The sequence below is a fragment of the Osmerus eperlanus genome, chromosome 12 (genome assembly GCF_963692335.1).
Source record: "Osmerus eperlanus chromosome 12, fOsmEpe2.1, whole genome shotgun sequence".
Lineage (NCBI taxonomy): Eukaryota > Metazoa > Chordata > Actinopteri > Osmeriformes > Osmeridae > Osmerus > Osmerus eperlanus.
Genome location: NC_085029.1, coordinates 3137706 through 3157335, shown reverse-complemented (window position 1 = coordinate 3157335; position 19630 = coordinate 3137706). Strand labels below are relative to the sequence as shown.

Below are 19630 nucleotides of genomic sequence, written 5' to 3'. Positions count from 1 at the left end.
CACATTGAACTCATCCCACCTCCACCTGGCGTATTTACTTCCCCTCCAGTGGGTCCTTCACACCTGTTTTCCTCAGCACAAGGAAACTAGGATGACACTTACATGCTGTTTCCCATGGGCATCCAGGTTCACACACACACACAAGACACTGTCGTCAAATTCCCCACTCAGAGACAAAACACTATATTAAATCAGATTAAATTGAGCAGTTTGGACTGTCACTGAGGGCCGGTGGGCTGAAGGTGTGGTGCCCATCTTAGTCAGAGTGTTTTCGGTGTGATGCCTAGTCAATTGTACCATAGTCTATTATAGCATAGCCAGCATCGCCTAGCCTTGCCTAGTGAAGCCTAGCTCTTTAAGTTTAACTACACCACAAGGCTTGTGCTGTAGTAGTCCATTAAATGGTGTTCAGTTCAGAACTATATTTATGCAAAAGGGACTTCTTATTTTTATCTTATTAAAAAGGGTTGTTGAAATCAATTTTTGTGTCAATTCCAAAGAGTCCAAATCTTGTCTTTATCCACATCCCTGTATCAGCCTCTTTCTGCTCCAAAGGCTCCTCCCTCCGTCTCAGACCAGTGTTTCCGCAGCCGCAAGCCCAGAGGCAGGGAGGCCTCCTGGGGCATGGGTTAGTCCCAAGCACCCTACTGTACCACACCACCACAATGGAACAGACATGAGTCATATATCCCTCTCTCCCTCCCTCTCTCTTTCTCTTTCTCTGCATTTCTGCATCCCTGCCCCCCCAGTGATACCCCGGTGCCGCCTAATGATTCATCCTCTTTATGTTTCATCTGTCTCCCCTCGTCCCCGAGCCACAGGTGTCAGAGCCACCCCCCCCCCCCCCCCCCTCTGATAAGGCCCGCAACGGATTCTGATAGGCCGGGGACCCTAGAGGATACTCCATCACGCCGTGGCCCTGTTTGATGGGCTCTGTGCTCTGATATGGGGGGCCGGAGGACCCTGAGCTGGGCATGGTGGGAGGTGCTCAGGGGGCTTGGTGGGTGGGGGCGGGGGTTGAGAGGGGGTGCACCGTGGGGGTTGGGGGTGGTGGTGAGAGGCGGGGTTTCGTGGGGGCAGAATGTATTTTCCACAGAGCTGAACTCGCCCTCCCATCTTAGTTTGATTTTTAAATAATTCTGCATGTTGGCTTTCCCCCCTGTCTCCAGACACGTTTGTTAAACGGACTTCTAGTTGACCCCAATGATGTGCACACATGTGCTGAAGGTGTTTTAATAAACTGAGATGTCACTCAGATTGGAGCTCTGCAGTCTGACCATCTCTCAAACACGCCCGACTTTACTGCCCAACTCCCAAACAGGAATTACACTGTCCTTCTCCTCCTTATACCTGAATCATTTTCCTTGATTAAATTAAGAGTATCTAATAAAACACTTTTATGCACATTGATTTGACGTGGAGTACTATTTTGGTAAATCTGGGAGCTGATTTATATGTTAAACCGTATGTGATGCGAATGATGATCTTAAAAGCTATTCATGCTGGACTGTTGTTAATGGAACATTCTCTTCTCCTCTCATCTTCTCAGGAAAGGGTTAGGATCAGTGAATTGAGTTGAGTGAATTGTGCTGGAGGGAACTAGCATGTCATTGTTAAGTATATTCACGATCTCTCATCCATTCTGCCCCCTCCCCTTCTCTCTCTCCTACCTCCTTCCTTCACCCTTTCTGCCCCCTCCCCTTCTCTCTCTCCTCCCTCCTTCCTTCACCCTTTCTGCACCCCTCCTCTCTCCTCCCTTCTCTCATCCTCCCCTCCTCCCCCTCCTCTGTAGTGGACCTGCTGGGCTTGCTGAAGTGGCGCTCCAACACCAGCCTGCTGCAGCAGAACCTGTGTCAGCTGATGAAGGTGGAGGGGGGCGAGGTTGTCAAGGTGAGCCCGCAGTGTACACCTTCCAGCTCAGAGCAGTACCTCTCTGGGTAGGGGGATGGAGGGGCTAGGGGGGTGGAGGCGCTGTAATCTGGGTTATTATTTTCCCGTCTGTCTGCGTTAGCGTTTTTGCAAAGTAGCGCCCAGCCAGAGAGGCCCAGCTAATGACGGCTTTGCTAACAGCCGCTAGCAGCTGCTTCCACAGACATCCTAATCAGCGACCCTCCACGTTCATCCCGACGCCAGACAACTCCTTCCTTTTTGGCAGCGGCTCCCGAAATTCATTTAATTCCCCGCTCATCGTCGCAGGAACGGGGGCTTGTTCCACGGCTGGCGTCAACAGCCCGGAAATGGAAATGGGGCGGGCTGTGTGCAATGTCGCAATGCGAGCCCCCGTCTCCAAATTATAGGCCTGCCTGTTAAGTGGCCAGCGGGAGGTAGTTAAATAAATCACAGTCTGGAGACGGGTTGGAAAAATACTGAAGACTCTCTCTCTCTCTTTCTTATCTCCCTTTCTCCCTCTCTCTCTTCTCTCTCTCTCCCGCTCTCTCTCTCGCTCCATCTCACTCACTTCTCTCTCTCACTCTCCTCCCCCCCCCTCTCTCCCTATCTCTCTCTCCCTCTCTGACCTTCGATCGCCCAGATGGACTCATCCACAGCTGGGCTCTCTTCATTAAGCCATAGGGGGATGATTACCGCTATCAGCAGGGCAGCTCAGGCCGTTAGTCCCCAAAGACAGTACGCAGACGTACAGAGGTCTGCTCTCAGGTGCTGTGCTCACCTCCACTGTGGCATTTCGGGATCATAATAAGCGTTGACTGGTGAGTGTGCACGGTGACAGGATCATAATAAACAGATGTGTTCTCACTCGCCCCCTCAGAAATGTCTCTGACTCTTTTTGTTGGAATGTTTTTCCTCGAAGGCGCGGCGGGTTTCTCAAAATTGAAAGTTGCCTGAGGTCATATCGACGACATGTTTTGGCAGCCACTCTCAGAGAGTTGTGTTGGTATGTCTGTGTGTGGGGTGGAGGTGTTCAGGTTCTAACTCGAACACCACCCTGTGATTGATGACTCGTTCACAGTCCTACAGGAGTGGAGTCTTGCGTCTCTTAATAATTTTGAAATTCAACACTGCCTCTCATCAACATGAGTTGTCATAGCGGAGATATCAATGGTCATTGACATTTTTGTGCTTGACATTTTTGCCCCGTCTCTTATTGTGATTCCTATACATGAGTCTCTTGAGGCGATTTAAGTTGAAATGCAAGTATTTGTTGTCGAAGTGCCTTTGGGCCATGTGTTACTGCGTGTGTCATTTGTCACCAGCTGTGCTTCCTGAGTGTCCTTTATCCATCCTAACAAGGGCTTTCTCCTGCTCTCAAATGACTATGCTAGTTACAGACTGCTCCATGTAATCTGAAGTGGCAGAGAATGGAATTGGGCAATTTCTATTTTCCCAAATGAGGTTGTCATCCCAAAACTGTTCTATTTAGTTTAGTTTTGTCTCTGACACCAGCTGCATGCGCAGCATGTCACGTCTCTGTTTACCCAAAAGTTTCCCCGGAAGAGAACATCCGCTGATGTCACTGACTGACACATGCCCACGACGACTTGATCTGTCTCAGTGTCTCATGTGTGTTTGTGTGTCTTGTTGTTCTAGTTTTTACAAGACACCCTGGATGCCCTCTTCAACATCATGATGGAGAATTCTGACAGCGACACCTTCGACACCCTGGTGTTTGATGCCTTGGTAAGAGCCCCGCTTAAACAGTCTGACTCACTGTGTGCACTATGCAGGGTTACCTGTATTTTCACTTGTTTACACTTTCATGTATTTATAGCAGATGCTTTACATTTAGTCATTTAGCAGACGCTCTTATCCAGAGTGACTTACAGTAAGTACAGGGACATTCCCCCGAGGCAAGTAGGATGAAGTGCCTTGTCCAGGGACACAATGTAAATCGACACTGCCGGGAATCGAACCGGCAACCTTCTGATTGGTAGCCAGATTCCCTTTAAAAAATTTTTTTTTCATGTATTAAAGTGCAGATCATAGATAATCACAACCTTATAAATCTTCCATTTCAAATACTTCTGAATGCGTACAGAGTGTGTTCGCTACTTTTGTGTGTAGGAGAGATCTATGACTTAAACCCTCTAGTCACATTCTGTCTGATGCTGGAGCTGCCTGGCCTCCGGCGTGCCTGATTAGGAAACTATGCCAAGAATATGCCTCATTACCTGGAAAGAATGTTGACTGTGTGCCAAAGGCAAAACCTGAACTTAGAAATGTAACCTGTCTTACCTGGGACCCCTACCTGAAGTTGCCCAAAATGCATTTCACCGAACGTACTTATTTCTGCTTTTGTACAACTGTTTATTGCTTGTTGTCCCTTTAGTAGGTATATTGGTAACACTTTATAATAAGTCCACGCTTTTTGGCATTTACAAAGTGTTAACTAATAGTTAGTTAATCCTTTATAAAACATTTTGAAACATTAACAATACATTATTAAATAGTTAATAAGCTTATTATTAAACACTATGTTGATCATTAATAAACACTGTTAAAAATTATGTATTTTATTCACAATACAATTCATAAGGTGTTTGATAACTGCATTATCACACTTTATAGACAGCTTGTTAATATAGTTGCAAACCAGTAGTTTAAAAGGTGTTAATGGTACATGAGTTGGTATAGAAAGCATTAGCAAATGGTGAACAAACCATTTACATTACCTTTATAAAGCATGAGTAAATAACTAACAACATATTTACTTATGTCTTTAATTAATGTATGCCAAGTCGAATACAGGCTGTACACTATGCTTTGCAGATATCTTAACAACAATTTTATAAAGACTTACTAATGATGCAACTTCTGATTAGTAATGCAAGTTATAAAGCATTTACTAACTGTTAGTTAAGGCTTTTGTGTGACCTAATCTAAAGTGTGAACTATTTATGCCTTATTAAGCATTTATAGAAAGACTATAGGCCTATAGATGTTGTGTTTTTGTTTTTTAGAAGAAATAGCTGTTAATTTATTTACCTGGGTAATAAAATAGTATTTTATTTCCATTAACCTTTTAAGGAGTGAGTTCTAAATATTACCGACGCTTCCACCAGAGTGAGTTATTTTTCCAAAACGGAAGCTAGCTAGTTTTAGTTAGCTTCCGTTACCTAGCAACCTAGCATAATACTCGTAGCAATGCTACTACCTGCTAGTGTTACTTGTTAGCCTTTTGAAGCCATACTATAGCGTTTGTCATATAGTTTTTGTCTATCGGAAAATAGTCGGTTGGAATGTTCAGAATCACACATGTGTGACGGTACTCTGTGGGGCCCGCTTTCGAACGATCACATATGTGTGACGCTACTCCTTAACGGGTTAAGAAGCAATACAGTAGAATTGGTATAGACCTAATTTTATTTTCCAAAAATGGCTGTAATAAACTGGAAATGTTTAGCTACTCCTCGGCAGGTCTGCAAACGCCTTTGAAAGCAGAGATTTGTTAAAACGTTCAAATCGTTTTAACAAATTGAGGCGACAAAGCGTTTGCTGACCTGTCGAAGAGTAAACATTTGGTTTCTTATATACTACAACAATACGTGGGAAGATCCCAAATCAAACACGGCGAATCTGGAGCAGACGCCATCTTGTCAGAGCAATCAGCTGCAGTTGTACTGGTGACGTCACTACATCTCCAAGGCAACATATCAACAACTCTTTTGAGAACGTCATCTGAACCAATAAGAACAGCATATTGGTTCAATTGCAACAACAGTACGAGCGTTCTGATTGGCTAATGGGTAGTCATGCCAGCCGCGTATTAAGTCTTTATATCTATGCGCGTATTGACCTCATCTGCGGTCTGATACGTATTCTTATTGCCCTCCGCTGATGTCATCTTCAAAATGAGCGAGATCGAGGAGTTTTACTATCCAGATGACAATGAAGACATCAACAGTGACGAGGAAATTCTTAACTTTTTGTTAAAACGTTCAAATCGTTTTAACAAATTGAGGCGACAAAGCGTTTGCTGACCTGTCGAAGAGTAAACATTTGGTTTCTTATATACTACAACAATACGTGGGAAGATCCCAAATCAAACACGGCGAATCTGGAGCAGACGCCATCTTGTCAGAGCAATCAGCTGCAGTTGTACTGGTGACGTCACTACATCTCCAAGGCAACATATCAACAACTCTTTTGAGAACGTCATCTGAACCAATAAGAACAGCATATTGGTTCAATTGCAACAACAGTACGAGCGTTCTGATTGGCTAATGGGTAGTCATGCCAGCCGCGTATTAAGTCTTTATATTGCTAGGTTTGGTTGCTCAGATTTCAGATTGGTTGCTAGGTGCTAACACCTGAAACACACCGTGAGAAGACTTGAGTAGAGCTGAACAAAACGACATGTTTTAAATGAAAAGAGCTAAAAATGCCTTTCTAACCTCGACCGTTCGGTCATGCCGGGAAATATCAAACTGAGGTTTTAACGTATCGACCGCTGTCACTCTCGGCTAGTAGCGTAGAGCTAAGTAGTTAGTAAGACACATGCCTGTCATTACTTCAATAAAATAGTAATTTTGTGTATCACATTGTGTTGTGTCTGTTTCCTTTTGAGAAACGTATGTTCAGCCTTTGTGAATGTGAGGTTCGAGAATGGACAAGAATACCTTAATAAATAACTTATAAATGTTTAATAAGGCATAGATAGTTCACACTTTAGATTAGGTCACGCAACAGCCTTAACTAACAGTTAGTAAATGCTTTATAACTTGCATTACTAATCAGAAGTTGCATCATTAGTAAGTCTTTATAAAATAGTTGTTAAGATATCTGCTAAGTATTGGTGTACATAATGTATTCGACTTGGCGTACATTAATTAAAGACATAAGTAAATATGTTGTTAGTTATTTACTCATGCTTTGTAAAGGTAATGTAAATGGTTTGTTCACCATTTGCTAATGCTTTCTATAGCAGCTCATGTACCACTAACACCTTTTAAACTACTGGTTTGCAACTATATTAACAAGCTGTCTATAAAGTATGATAATGCAGTTATCAAACACCTTATGAATTGTATTATGAATAAAATCTATAATATTTAACAGTGTTTATTAATGATCAACATAGTGTTTAATAATAATATTATTAACTATTTAATAATGTATTGTTAATGTTTCAAAATGTTTTATAAAGAATTAACTAACTATTAGTTAACACTTAGTAAATGCCAAAAAGCGTTGACTTATTATAAAGTGTTACCGGTATATTGGTTACATTCAGTTCACTTTAGTTATCCCAAATGAATTAATTAGACTGTCTGCTGTCTATTATACTTTACTCAGTCAGTGAGTATAAGGTGGAAATTATTAGGTAAGAATTAATTAGTAAGTATTATTAGGGAGTCAGGCGGCTGAGCGGTTAGAGAATCGGGCTAGTAATCAGAAGGTCGCTGGTTCGATTCCCGGCCGTGCAAAATGATGTTGTGTCCTTGGGTAAGGCACTTCACCTTACTTGCCTCGGGGGAATGTCCCTGTACTTACTGGAAGTCGCTCTGGATAAGAGCGTCTGCTAAATTACTAAATGTATTATAGACATATTCCAGGTATAACATCAGAAATAATTCCCACACTCCCCTGCAGTGGAGTAGGCCCATATAGTCTTCAAGATGGCTGAAACTCACTTAGTTACAATCTTAAATTAAAGGATAGATTAGTCCGCCGTTTTTCAAGGTCCATTTAGTTTATCTGTTATTAAATCACCATCCCTGTGTGTCTTGGTCGTCATCAAAGGGACTCCATTTCTGATGGACCCTCTTCCTCTTTTGATCCCCGTACCTTTCATGATACAGTCTTCATTTGCCGCTGCTCTATGGTGTGCTAGAATTATCTGGAAAGAATAGAACAGGAAATTACTTTGGATTACTCACAATCTAAATTCCTGCCCCGTTTTTTTCATTTTTTCACTTTCACTTTTTTCTTTTTGTGTGTTCAGGAATAAAAGGTCTGTGTTTGCGGCTGTTCATTGGGTTATGTTTGAATGTCTCTATTTTCATGTTGACAGGTGTTCATAATTGGGCTCATAGCCGACAGAAAGTTCCAGCATTTCAACCCCGTCCTTGAAACCTACATCCGCAAGCATTTCAGCGCTACCCTGGCCTACACGTGAGTTAAAGAGAACGATAATAAGCACTCAAAGATAAGGAGCAGAAAAGGCTTACAGTGATGTGGCAGGGTCTGCTAGGAGAGGAGGAATCACTGAGGGATAATCCTGGCTAACCACACTTTTTACATCATATGTCTGTGTCCTCAAGCCTGTTTCATTTCACGAACCACCAAGCTATTTGATGTTTTGCTTCATTTTACATTTATATTTAGTCATTTAGCAGACGCTCTTATCCAGAGCGAATTACAGTAAGTACAGGGACATTCCCCCGAGGCAAGTAGGGTGAAGTGCCTTTCCCAAGGACACGTCATTTTTCACAGCCGGAAATCGAACCGGAAACCTTCTGACCCAATTCCCTAACCGCTCAGGCACCTGACCCCCCATCTGATTTTGGTGGCAGCTAAACTGTGTTAACGGATGACAGCAGCTTGGATTATTGTATCCCTGTCGCAGGCGTGGAACCTTCTAGATGTAGACTAACACTGTCCATGTGCACAATCCTCTTGATGTAGGAAACTGACCAAGGTTCTGAAGAACTATGTGGAGAATGCAGACAAGCTGACAGACCAGCTCCTGAGGGCCATGAGGTCTCTGGAGTACATCTTCAAGTTCATTGTCCGCTCCAGGGTTCTGTTCAACCAGTAAGTCCATACCCTCACACAGCTCCAGAATCACAACGTAACTCACAGCTGCGGTAAAACTTCCCCCGACAACCCACTTTCTTGTCAATTGCTAAACCGTTAAACATCATGTCATTATTTCCAGATTATAAATATAAAAAAATATAAAAATACATATATATACATCTTTGTATGTATATGTGTTTTACAACAGTTGCAGTCTACTGTACAATGTTATAGTTTGCAAGTCATTATTGTTTGGCAGATCTAGGTGGTAAGCTAAAGGTCATGCAGTGTGCCAACTCAGGGGACGTTTGTAATTGGCAGAGGAGGGTGTTAAATGGATGATAATGTTGTAAAGATGGCGGACGGGCACTAACGGGGGAAGATATATGACCCCCACTCTAATTGAGTGTGTGGAATTTGATTGGATTTTCTCCCTCGACTGAAGGACGAATTGTCCTCTAACTCCCAAACCAGGCCAGTCACCCTGGCCTGGTTTGGGACTGGCCTGCTCCCCCCCTCCCACACACTCATCTGAAACTCAATGTTGGGGTCTGTGTAGTGACCTTGTATGACCCCAGGGCAGGGGTGTCAACAAAAAAAAAATCAGCAAGGGCCACACTGGGAAATTAGAATCACATCAAGAACAATTGCCTATATATTTTTACATGTCCCATATAGCCTTCTCACATGCAATTTTGTCCACAACATGCCCAAAAACCTCTAGCAAGACTGACAATTGCAATTGCTTGTCATTTGTTGGTGCATACGCCTACAATGACGCTAACTTTTTACATAGTTTTTCTGAAAATCTGCCTCTGGCCTCCTGGAACCTCCATGATTTGGCATTTTCCTCAGCTATGATGATACGCATTTACAGCTCCATCACTTTGAAATTTGGCTCGAATAAACATTTTGTTGTAGCTACATACCTCTCTCCAGTTCAGCAACTTTCTGAAGCCTCTGTGTTCCCTTTCCACCTCTCAGCATCTCTTCTGGTTTGTGGTTTCAAAAATGATGATGCAAATTATAGCCTATTATATGAAAATTGAGATCATCTCATGACAAGGCGCACAGGCTTCTCTAGACACTTGGTAAAGTAGTACTCAGTTTCCCACCTCTCTTTAAATTGTCTGCCTTCAAAGTCTGCTTTTCTTTCATGTGTTTTTTAGCTGGCTTCCAGGTGCACTGGAGGTGTGCCTGTCTGTTTGGTTTGTTGTCGCTGTGCAGACCACAGCTAGGCTAACTACAACTTGGCGGGCCAAAATGTGTTAAGAACCTGAATTGATATGCCGGCCAAATAAACATGTGCAAGGGCATGGATTTGTCCTGCGGGCCTTGAGTTTGACATATGTGCCCTAGGGTTTCTGTTAGTGGCGCTCAGAAGGAGAGAGCGATGCTACAAATTGCATAATTTACTGTATCCTGTTGGTGAGCGACTCCAGACACAGAATCAGAATTCGGTTTATTCGCCATGTATGTTATACAAACATGGAATTTACTGTGGCATAACTGTAAACATATACAGATCTTAAATTAAGTAAAAGTACAAAAGTTGAATTTCTTCAGCTGCCGTAGGAAGTACATCCTCTGTTGTGCTTTTTTGGTGAGGGAGCTAATGTTCAGTTCCCACTTGAGGTCCTGGGAGAGGATAGTGCCCAGGAAGCGGAAGGACTCCACAGTGTTGACTGGGGAGTCGCACAGTGTGATGGGGGTGAGTGGGGCTGTATTCTTTCTGAAGTCCACAACCATCTCCACTGTCTTAAGAGCATTGAGCTCCAAGTTGTTCTGGCTACACCAGGTCACCAGGTTGTCGGCTTCCCACCTATAGTCAGACTCATCCCCGTCAGAGATGAGCCCAATGAGGGTGGTGTCGTCCGCAAACTTCAGAAGTTTGACAGACGGATGACTGGAGGTGCAGCTGTTGGTGTACAGGGAGAAGAACAGAGGGGAAAGGACGCAGCCCTGAGGAGATCCGGTGCTGATGGACCGGGAGTCAGAGACTTGTGTTCCCAGCTTAACGCACTGCTTCCTGTCAGACAGGAAGTCTATGATACACCTGCAGGTGGAGTCGGGCACGTTCAGCTGGGAGAGCTTGTCCTGAAGCAGGGCAGGGATGATGGTATTGAAGGCAGAGCTGAAGTCCACAAACAGGATCCTGGCATAGGAGGCTGGGGAGTCCAGGTGCTGTAGGGTGAAGTGGAGGGCCATGTTAACGGCGTCATCCACAGATCTGTTGGCTCTGTAGGCAAACTGCAGGGGGTCCAGGAAAGGGTCTGTGATGGCTGAGGTGTGCCAGCACAAGGCGCTCAAAAGACTTCATTACCACAGAGGTCAGGGCGACGGGTCTGTAGTCATTGAGTCCTGTTGGCCGTGGCTTTTTGGGCACAGGGATGATGGTGGAGGACTTGAGACAGGCTGGCACATGGCATGTCTCCAGGGAGGTGTTAAAGATGTAGGTGAACACCGGAGACAGCTGGTCAGCGCAGTGCTTGAGGGTGGCAGGAGAGACAGAGTCCGGCCCAGCTGCTTTGCGGGGGTTCTGCCTCTTGAAAAGTCTGTTAACTTCACCCTCCTGAATGGAGAGAGTTGTCACTGTAGAGGGGGTGAGAGAGGAGGCCCCGTGGGTGGGAAGGGGTAGATCAGGACAGTCCAATTGTCTTTCAAATCTACAGTAGAACTCATTCAGGTCGTTGGCCAGGTGGGAGTCGTTAGTGGAGTGGGGGGCTCTGGGCTTGTAGTTGGTGATCTGCCTGAGCCCTCTCCAGACAGAAGCAGAGTCGTTAGCAGAGAACTGACGCTTCAGTCTCTCTGAGTACAGTCGTTTAGCCTCTCTCACCGCCTTGCTAAACCTGTTCTTCGACTCCTTGAATCTGTCTCTATCCCCACTCCGAAATGCAGTGTTTTATTGACAGCAGAACAGGCCTCCGTTTAGGAAACATTGAAATCTAATGTCTGGTCCTTTCGAAATAATTCAAAGAACATGGTAGAAATGAGCTAGCTTGGTCCTAACCAGACCCTAGTACATTTCATTTGTACAGAGGGTCTGGCACCGCTCCATTGACAAGCGTTAACTTCCTTGAAGGCGGGTACTCTGTTGAAGTTTAAAACTATTGGATCTGCCCAGAGCCACTCTGATCTGCCATAACCAATCGCTAGCATTCGCCTTAGCCAACTCCTTCACCACAACTGTAACGGAGCTAGCTGCCGTAGCTGGAAAATCAAACTTTTCCCGAACCCCGTGGGGAGGAGGGCCACAACATCATGTCCACCAACAAAACTTAGCAAAGATTGTTCTTGCTCCGGCTTTAACTTTTGGATATTCGGCAGCTTTGCCACAACGGACCGAATGAATGGCTTCGCTCGCATCTTTCTCCGTTGCCATTACTGAACTACAACTCAAACTAGCACACGACATCAACGTCATCGTTCTCAGCCACTCCCTCTGTTCGCTGATTGGCCCTACAAAAAATAGATTTTAGAAAACCGACGTATGTGCCGAATTCCCAGACCTAGTACAGAAGCAAAATCTAAATTGAGCGGAAGTACGTAGGAGGGCAGAGCCAGGCTAGAAATGTTCTGCTTCTAGTTCCAATTTGCTTGCTGTAAGAGGTTATCTCCCCCAGTCCATTGGCAGGTCATAAACAGTCTTGAAAGAGGTTCAGATACCGCAAGTTTGATTTAAAGCTTGTTATTGAGTGTTGAGGGAGGGCGTGGGGCAGAGTTGGCAGGGGTGTGGGTGCTCATAGAGAAGCCAATTTCGTGTTCCAGTTACGTGCTTTGAAATGGGCGGCAGGGTTTTGTCCACTCTCATCCTTGCCGTGTTTGAGTCTCGCTGTGCAGAGCGGCAGGCCTGTTACTTAATCACACAGGTTGGAAAGACAGAGGGTAAACGTGTCCTTTTCCCACCTGCCACATGCGGACCGTCTCAGGTATTCTGTGTGCCTCCTCTGCTCTTCTGGCATGCCAGAGCGGAGTAGTTTGTGTCGATTATTTCGGCGACGGGCAGGTGCTTTGGGTTCCACCCGCTTCGTTTTAAATGCTAATTTGACCGCCAAGGAAGATGAACGTATTTAGGTGTGGCATATTTGCATAGAAAGCACACGCATGCTAGTTGGGTTGTTTTGATGATTTAGAGAGAGAGTGACAGACATACTATGGGTAACTATGCAAAGCTTCTTTTTTTTCTAATGCAATAATTCTACCTTCTCGCACCATTTTACAGGCTGTACGAGAACAAAGGCGAGGCAGACTTCATGGAGTCCTTGAGGAACCTTTTCACGTCCTTCAACGACATGATGAACAGCTCTTCTGAGAACACTGGCATGGTGAAGGTAAGGCCCTGACTCCCTGCAAGGTGCCAGCACTTCTTCTAGTGTGTGTGTGTGTGTGTGTGTCCTAACTTCTGCCTGTGTTCACCATACAGTACAAATGTTCAGCTTCATGAATACATGTTTATATCATCTTTCATTACACAAGTCTTCTTTTTTTACCATCTGTTTTCAGGATGGGTGCTGTCTTGTCTGACAACATCGTTAGCTACTGTTATTTGTTTTGTTCCTAGATTTTACTTCATGTGCTTGCTCTGTTCTAGTTAAGGGCTCACAGTCTCTAGCTGTGTTACCCTGTCTGTACTTTCCTTTTGCCTCACCACCTCCCCCCTCTGAATATGTTACTCTCTCTCTCTCTCTCTCTCTCTCTCTCTCTCTCTCTCTCTCTCTCTCTCTCTCTCTCTCTCTCTCTCTCTCTCTCTCTCTCTCTCTCTCTCTCTCTCTCTCTCTCTCTCTCTCTCTCTCTCTCTCTCTCTCTCTCTCTCTCTCTCTCTTTATTGGAACTCTTGTGAGCAGTTCCCCTCCCTGTTTCACTGTTTCACTTGCTTTACTTGCTTTGTCTGGATATGTTTATCCTGTCTCTCTCTGTCTCTGCCTGTCATTCTGACCTTGCCTGTCCTGTGACCCGGGGCTTCTCTGGGCGTCTCTTCTTTAGCTCCTCCTCAAGGTATTTCTGACTGCTTCTCAATTCTCCTTTCTCTCCTCCTCCCACCTTCATTCTCTCTCTCCATCCTTCCCCCCCCTCTCCTTTCTTTTTTTCTGTTTCTCTCTCTCTCTCTCCCCCCCCCTTCCTTCCCCACACAATGCCTGTCCCCGGTCCTCTACCTGCCTCCAAGCTTCTCTGGAGCACATACTAAATTGTCCTTGACCCCAAATGTTATGTGCACTCCATTGCTTTGGTACAATAACCTGTCTGTGGTCCAGGCCCGCCCGCGGGACGGAAACTCCGCCCCTTCCTCCCACAGTTGCGCACTAAATTCTAACAAATATATTTTTTAGACTGCTACACATGCCGTACATCATTGGAAAGCTACAATTCTTGTGATTCCATTGATGTACACCATTTCAAGATCGAGTCGCAACAGAAAGTACACTCAACGTATTTGTGATATACTACCTTTGTTGACAAGCGTGATGAAAAAGTATTTACTTACCCGCCCTATTAGCAAGGTGTGCCTTGACGCGTGATGACGATTGCTAGTGACGCGCTAAGTCTTGCGTCCCCTGCATGAACCAGCTCCCCTTGTTTTTAAAAAGCTTAAGTTACTTGTCCCCAGGTACGTGCTCCCTGGCCGCAAACATTTCTTTTACACCGCGCTGCCTAAACTTTTTTGCCGAGTGTAGGGAAAAGGACGAGACTTATTTTGCTACTACTACGGATCTGTGGTCTATCATCTTAATTATCGTTATCAAATGGAAATATAAATATCTACAGTAGCCTACCAGTCAAAAGTTTGGACACATTAAAAATGTATCCAAACTTTTGACTGGTACTGTATATCGATAATGTTTTACCCATATCGCCCAGCCCTAATGTCAAGTAGTTTGTCCAAAACAATGTATTACCTCCACACATACCCACAATCTTGTTGCATCATTCTGCCCTCGCCATTCACTCACTCCAGTCACTCATGCACTGTCGCTCATGGAAGGAGTTTCACTTTGAATAGTTACGAACAGAAAATGTGATGATGGCCGCTACACTCTGACCTATCGATTGACACCTTGTTTGACCCAATAGGAGCTTCCATGCCCTGGTGACAGCCTTCTAAAGCCAACTAGGTCTGTGCGTCCTGCCCCCCCCCCCCCCCCCCAATGATAGGTATCTGTGGAGCCTTCCAAATAAAAGTCCAAGCGCAAAATGGATGACAGAAGCAGTGTTCTTTGTGCGTCAATCCTGCTGAATCAGATAAAGCACTCCAATGTGTTCATGTTCAGTTTTTGTGTTTCAGAAATACTAATGGGGGATTTAGCTATAATATATAATAGTTCTAAGTAACACCTTTCATTAGAGATTACAATTATGAAAAATAATACCTTTTTATCCTAAGTATTTGACCTTGGTTACCAAGGGTCCTTTTGGAGTCTCCAAAAGGCCCTTTTACAAAACGCCTGGATGTACTCTTATAAAAACATTTGTTAAATATGAATATATTGTGGTATTATATTTGACTTTTGACTTGAATTGGGTAAGGCTTCATGCTGTGGTCCAATTATGTCTTCCAGCTAATACCTACCACCTCTTCAGGCCTTCTGTTTTCAAAACTAAATCTAGGCGGAAATATAAACTTTCAATTTCCTGGTGTTCAAGCTTCTATTTCTCAACACCAGTAGGACTTACAGGGGTCCTGACAACAGGGGAAATAACTTCAGAGTGTCACCTTTCAAAAGAGACCACCGTCATGCATGTACTCCAAATGGTTCAAGAACAGCTTCCAATTTACTTTGGGTATGCCCTTTTTAGGCATTTTATTTAATTTGACAGGAATTTAAAAAGGATAAGCAAGCAAACCAACACACACACACACGTATGCACACACGCCAGACACAAACAGACAGTGACCAAGAGGCACAGCTAGAGAAGATGCCTTGAATCAATTAGGGGGCAGTTGGTGTGTAATTGGGTGTAGATATTAGCTGAACTGTCAGTAAGTCAGTAAATTAAAAATTGATGTAGGGGAACCGCAGCTAGGGGATCTGGCTTTGCCTTGCAGAGGCAGCTGGACTGCTGGGAGTCTAAAAGCAGCCTGATTGGAACCATACAGAGTCAAGCTCAACATCTGGAGAACCAACAACCACCCAGCCCCACCCAGCCCCTTGCAAACCAAGTTTGGGCCCCATGAAGAAATTGCAGTTTGGGCCCCGCCTCTTCCCCATTTTTGTTGTGTCAGGTTTTTCCTTCAACACATTTTCATTCAAAGCTTTCCGTGTACCCCCCCCCCCCCCCCCCCATTTTGGAGTGGGCTGGGGGGAAGCCCTGTGTGGCTGGAAAGGGATGTGCAGGTAACTGGAGTAGGTTATCAAATCACAGCCAGGAATGAACCCTAGATGTGAGCTAGTGGAGAGCGCCTCGCTCGCAATCGAACACCGTCTTTGAAATCAAGCTTTGCGCCCCTGCAGATTGGCAAGCGAGTGGGCGTGAGTTCTCAAGAAAACCAAGGAGAACAATGATCACCGCGCCCAAGAGGCTTGTTGTTGTCTGGTTGTCTAGACAACACCGCTTGTAAAGGCGGAAGAAAATAACAATGTTCAGAAATGTGTATTTCTTGTTAGGGAAAACACAGATATTATGGCCAGGTTTAGTGATTACTCACGTCGTCCGAGTGCTTTTTTGTAGGCTATAAAACTCATTTTCCAAGGACTGGAAATGTATTTAAATGAGTTTAGTCAGAAATACTTTCAGGTAACAGACTTCCTGTGAAACCTACACTAAATAGTGGGTAGTCAAAGTAATTTCCCATCAAACGGTCTCCGAGACAATTGCCAAACGGCTAGCAATTTGAATTTATGCTGTGGCCATGGCTTCTGGCCTCCTGCAACTGTTTGGTGATGAAGCCTGGCGGCAGGTCTGTCCTGCCGCTTTTGGAGTCGCTCTGCAGAGGGTTTATGTGTTGACTTTGTGTGGAGAGAGGTTGCCACTCAGTTCTTCTTCTTCCACTCAGCCCACTCAGTTTGCTGGTCAGGGACCAGGAGCAGACAGAGGAGAGCTTTGCGGCTAGCTCACTTAGCGGCGTGACCTTCATCTTCTGTTTATGGTTTGATATAATCATAGCAGCTCGGAGAAGGAAAGGATGTCTTCGCCAAACAGAAACCCTAGAGCCTAACACATCCTCCACGCCTCACACTCGAAACATCTGCTCATGGCCTTCTCGTGTTTTTGGATAATATTCTACTAAACTATTTAAGGCTCAGAATGTAACACATTTATCAGCAGGGCTCTCAAGTTTTATCAAAGGTTTGGGCGTGAGATTATCATACCTGTCAACGTTTGGTTACGATTTGGGCGGTGATGTTTCTGATTGGCTGGTAGGTGGCCTTTAGCTCTGTATAACTTGAGAAAACTCAAGACTATCAACTCGGCAGAAATCTTCCCTCAGTATGCCTGCACCTTTAATTGTATATATCGGGACAAGTTATCCCTTACTTCTCAGCGTGAGAAATGGTTTTAATGCGTGAGTCTCCCGGCGAATGAGTGAGACTTGAGAGCCCTGTTTATCAGTTTCCGCTCAGGTTGAAAATAGGAACAGTTAAACACGCACATTTGTGGTGTTGCAGTGAAGTGAATTTGTCTTGCTTTACTGAAATGCTCTTTGTCCTCATGATGCTTTTTGTGTTTTATTGTCTAGGGCGCAGCACTGAAGTACGTCCCTACCATCGTCAACGACGTCAAGCTGGTCTTCGATCCAAAGGATCTCAGGTAATTTTGTTCAGTACTTTAAATGAGCGCGGTCCACATTACTTCCAGGACAATGAGAAAACTAAAGAAATTAAAACCAATAAACAAACCTCCCCTACAAACCGCATACACAGACACAAGACAAATTGAGCTTAACTCATTACTACACTCATTTACTTTGTTGCCTTATGCGCTTCTTTTTCAAATTCAATTTGACGTCCAGATTGTCTCCCTCCTTTTTGAGGTGATTAACTTGGAAACAGTTTGCCGCGTTAAAGAAGCAAAAAGAAAGAGTCTGATTTGATGTTGTGTTTGTGCTCTGCTGCGGGCTGCTCATTACCTAGGCTCCCAGCCCTCTGGGCTGTGGCAGCTCAGCCACTCAAAATTCACCAGAAGAGGCATGGCGGGAATCACTTCAGCACGCTGGCGTTGCCTTGAAAACCCGCTAGCCGCTCGCACCCAAGTACAGCGTAAGGTGCGGAAGTGCAGTGTTACCAGTAACATCATCGCAGTCGGTTTGTCAGTAAACGGGAGAGACATCTTTTAAAAATACATTTCACTTGAACATTTTGATCGCTTTCCTGGATCAACGGATGTTGAAGCACTACTGAAAAAAGTCAACTCTCTTCTATCACAGACCAGACTACATTACAGACCATTTAGCAACAACTTCTCAGTACGTTTAACGAGACACTAAGGAAATATGGGAGTCAGGTGGCTGAGCGGTTAGGGAATCGGGCTAGTAATCAGAAGGTTGCTGGTTCCATCCCCGGCTCTGCCAAATGACGTTGTGTCCTTGGGCAAGGCACTTCACCCTACTTCCCTCTGGGGAATGTCCTTGTACTTGCTATAAGTCGCTCTAGATAAGAGCGTCTGCTAAATGACTAAATGTAAAATGTAAATATCCAGTAGTGCATCGGAAGGAGAGCCTTGCAGCTGCGATTTGTTAACCGTACATTCGAGACTAACTTGTAACGTATTTTATGTGCTGTCTAGTGCTCTATTTAGTTGTAAGTAGATTTAGTGTAGACTGTGGGATGTTAAGTAAGTTTGCCAGTGTGACTTGACCAAGCCGGGTCCTGCTTTGCGGTGGCTTTAGGACAGCATGTGACCAGATGAACAGGGTGTGACCAGGGGGACAGGGTGTGACCAGGGGGACAGGGTGTGACTAGGGGGACAGGCCCTGACCAGGGGGACAGGGTGTGACCCAGGGGGACAGGGTGTGACTAGGGGGACAGGGCCTGACCAGGGGACAGGGTGTGACCCAGGGGGACAGGGCCTGACCAGGGGACAGGGTGTGACCCAGGGGGACAGGGCCTGACCAGGGGGACAGGGTGTGACCCAGGGGGACAGGGTGTGACCCAGGGGGACAGGGCCTGACCAGGGGGACAGGGTGTGACCCAGGGGGACAGGGTGTGACCCAGGGGGACAGGGTGTGACCCAGGGGGACAGGGTGTGACCCAGGGGGACAGGGTATGACCCAGGGGGACAGGGTGTGACTAGGGGGACAGGGCCTGACCAGGGGGACAGGGTATGACCCAGGGGGACAGGGTGTGACTAGGGGGACAGGGCCTGACCAGGAAGACAGGGCGTGACCCAGGGGGACAGGGTGTGACCAGGAAGACAGGGCCTGACCACCACCCCCCCCCCTCCCTACTCACCATTGGCCCATTAGTACCACTGGTATCCAAGTTATCAGTGCATGTAGGACTAGTGTAAGTCTGTGTGTGTGTGCGCACACTGTGACCGGCCTCTTTGCCCTATCCCCTGAGGATCTTGTTTGTGTGTGTGTGTGTGCGCGTGCTGCCTCTCACACAGTGTTCTCAGAGCCCTCGCTGACGCTGCCATCTCCCCAGCTGTGTTCAGTCAGCACCCCCTCCCCCTCCCCCGCCTCTCCCCTGTCCCCGACTTGTGGAGATGCCTTTGATCAGGGCTAGTGGTCCATTCTACCTGCTGCCCTGTCCCTTATAGCATCCCCTCCCTTTCCCTCTCCTCTCTTTTCTTCTTGCCGTTGTCCATCCCCTATCATCTCCTACCCTCCTCTTTTGTGTTTTTTTTCCTCTCCTCCCTGCGGCCTTTCTCTCTTTGACTCCTTGCTGTCTTCCTCTTTTCTGCTCCCCCCTCCCACACACTCTTCTCTCCCACTCCTCTACCTCCGGCACAATGTCTGACAGCCCCTACCTGGACAACACTCTCTGTGCCACCCTCT

The 19630-nt window shown here is 45.6% G+C and overlaps 1 protein-coding gene across 3 annotated transcripts in view; it reads left to right on the top strand.

Annotated features, from left to right (window-relative positions):
- Window positions 1-19630, top strand: part of dock1 (dedicator of cytokinesis 1) — a 212953-nt gene that overhangs the window by 74510 nt on the left and 118813 nt on the right. For all 3 annotated transcript variants that reach the window (XR_009931847.1, XM_062474732.1, XM_062474731.1), the window contains exons 19-24: window positions 1793-1890; window positions 3547-3636; window positions 7970-8070; window positions 8584-8712; window positions 12920-13028; window positions 17372-17442. Coding sequence is in view for 2 of the 3 variants with exons in the window: in XM_062474732.1 (XP_062330716.1) it covers window positions 1793-1890; window positions 3547-3636; window positions 7970-8070; window positions 8584-8712; window positions 12920-13028; window positions 17372-17442 (598 nt within the window). In the remaining variant the exon portion in view is untranslated. The remainder of the gene's footprint in view (window positions 1-1792; window positions 1891-3546; window positions 3637-7969; window positions 8071-8583; window positions 8713-12919; window positions 13029-17371; window positions 17443-19630) is intronic.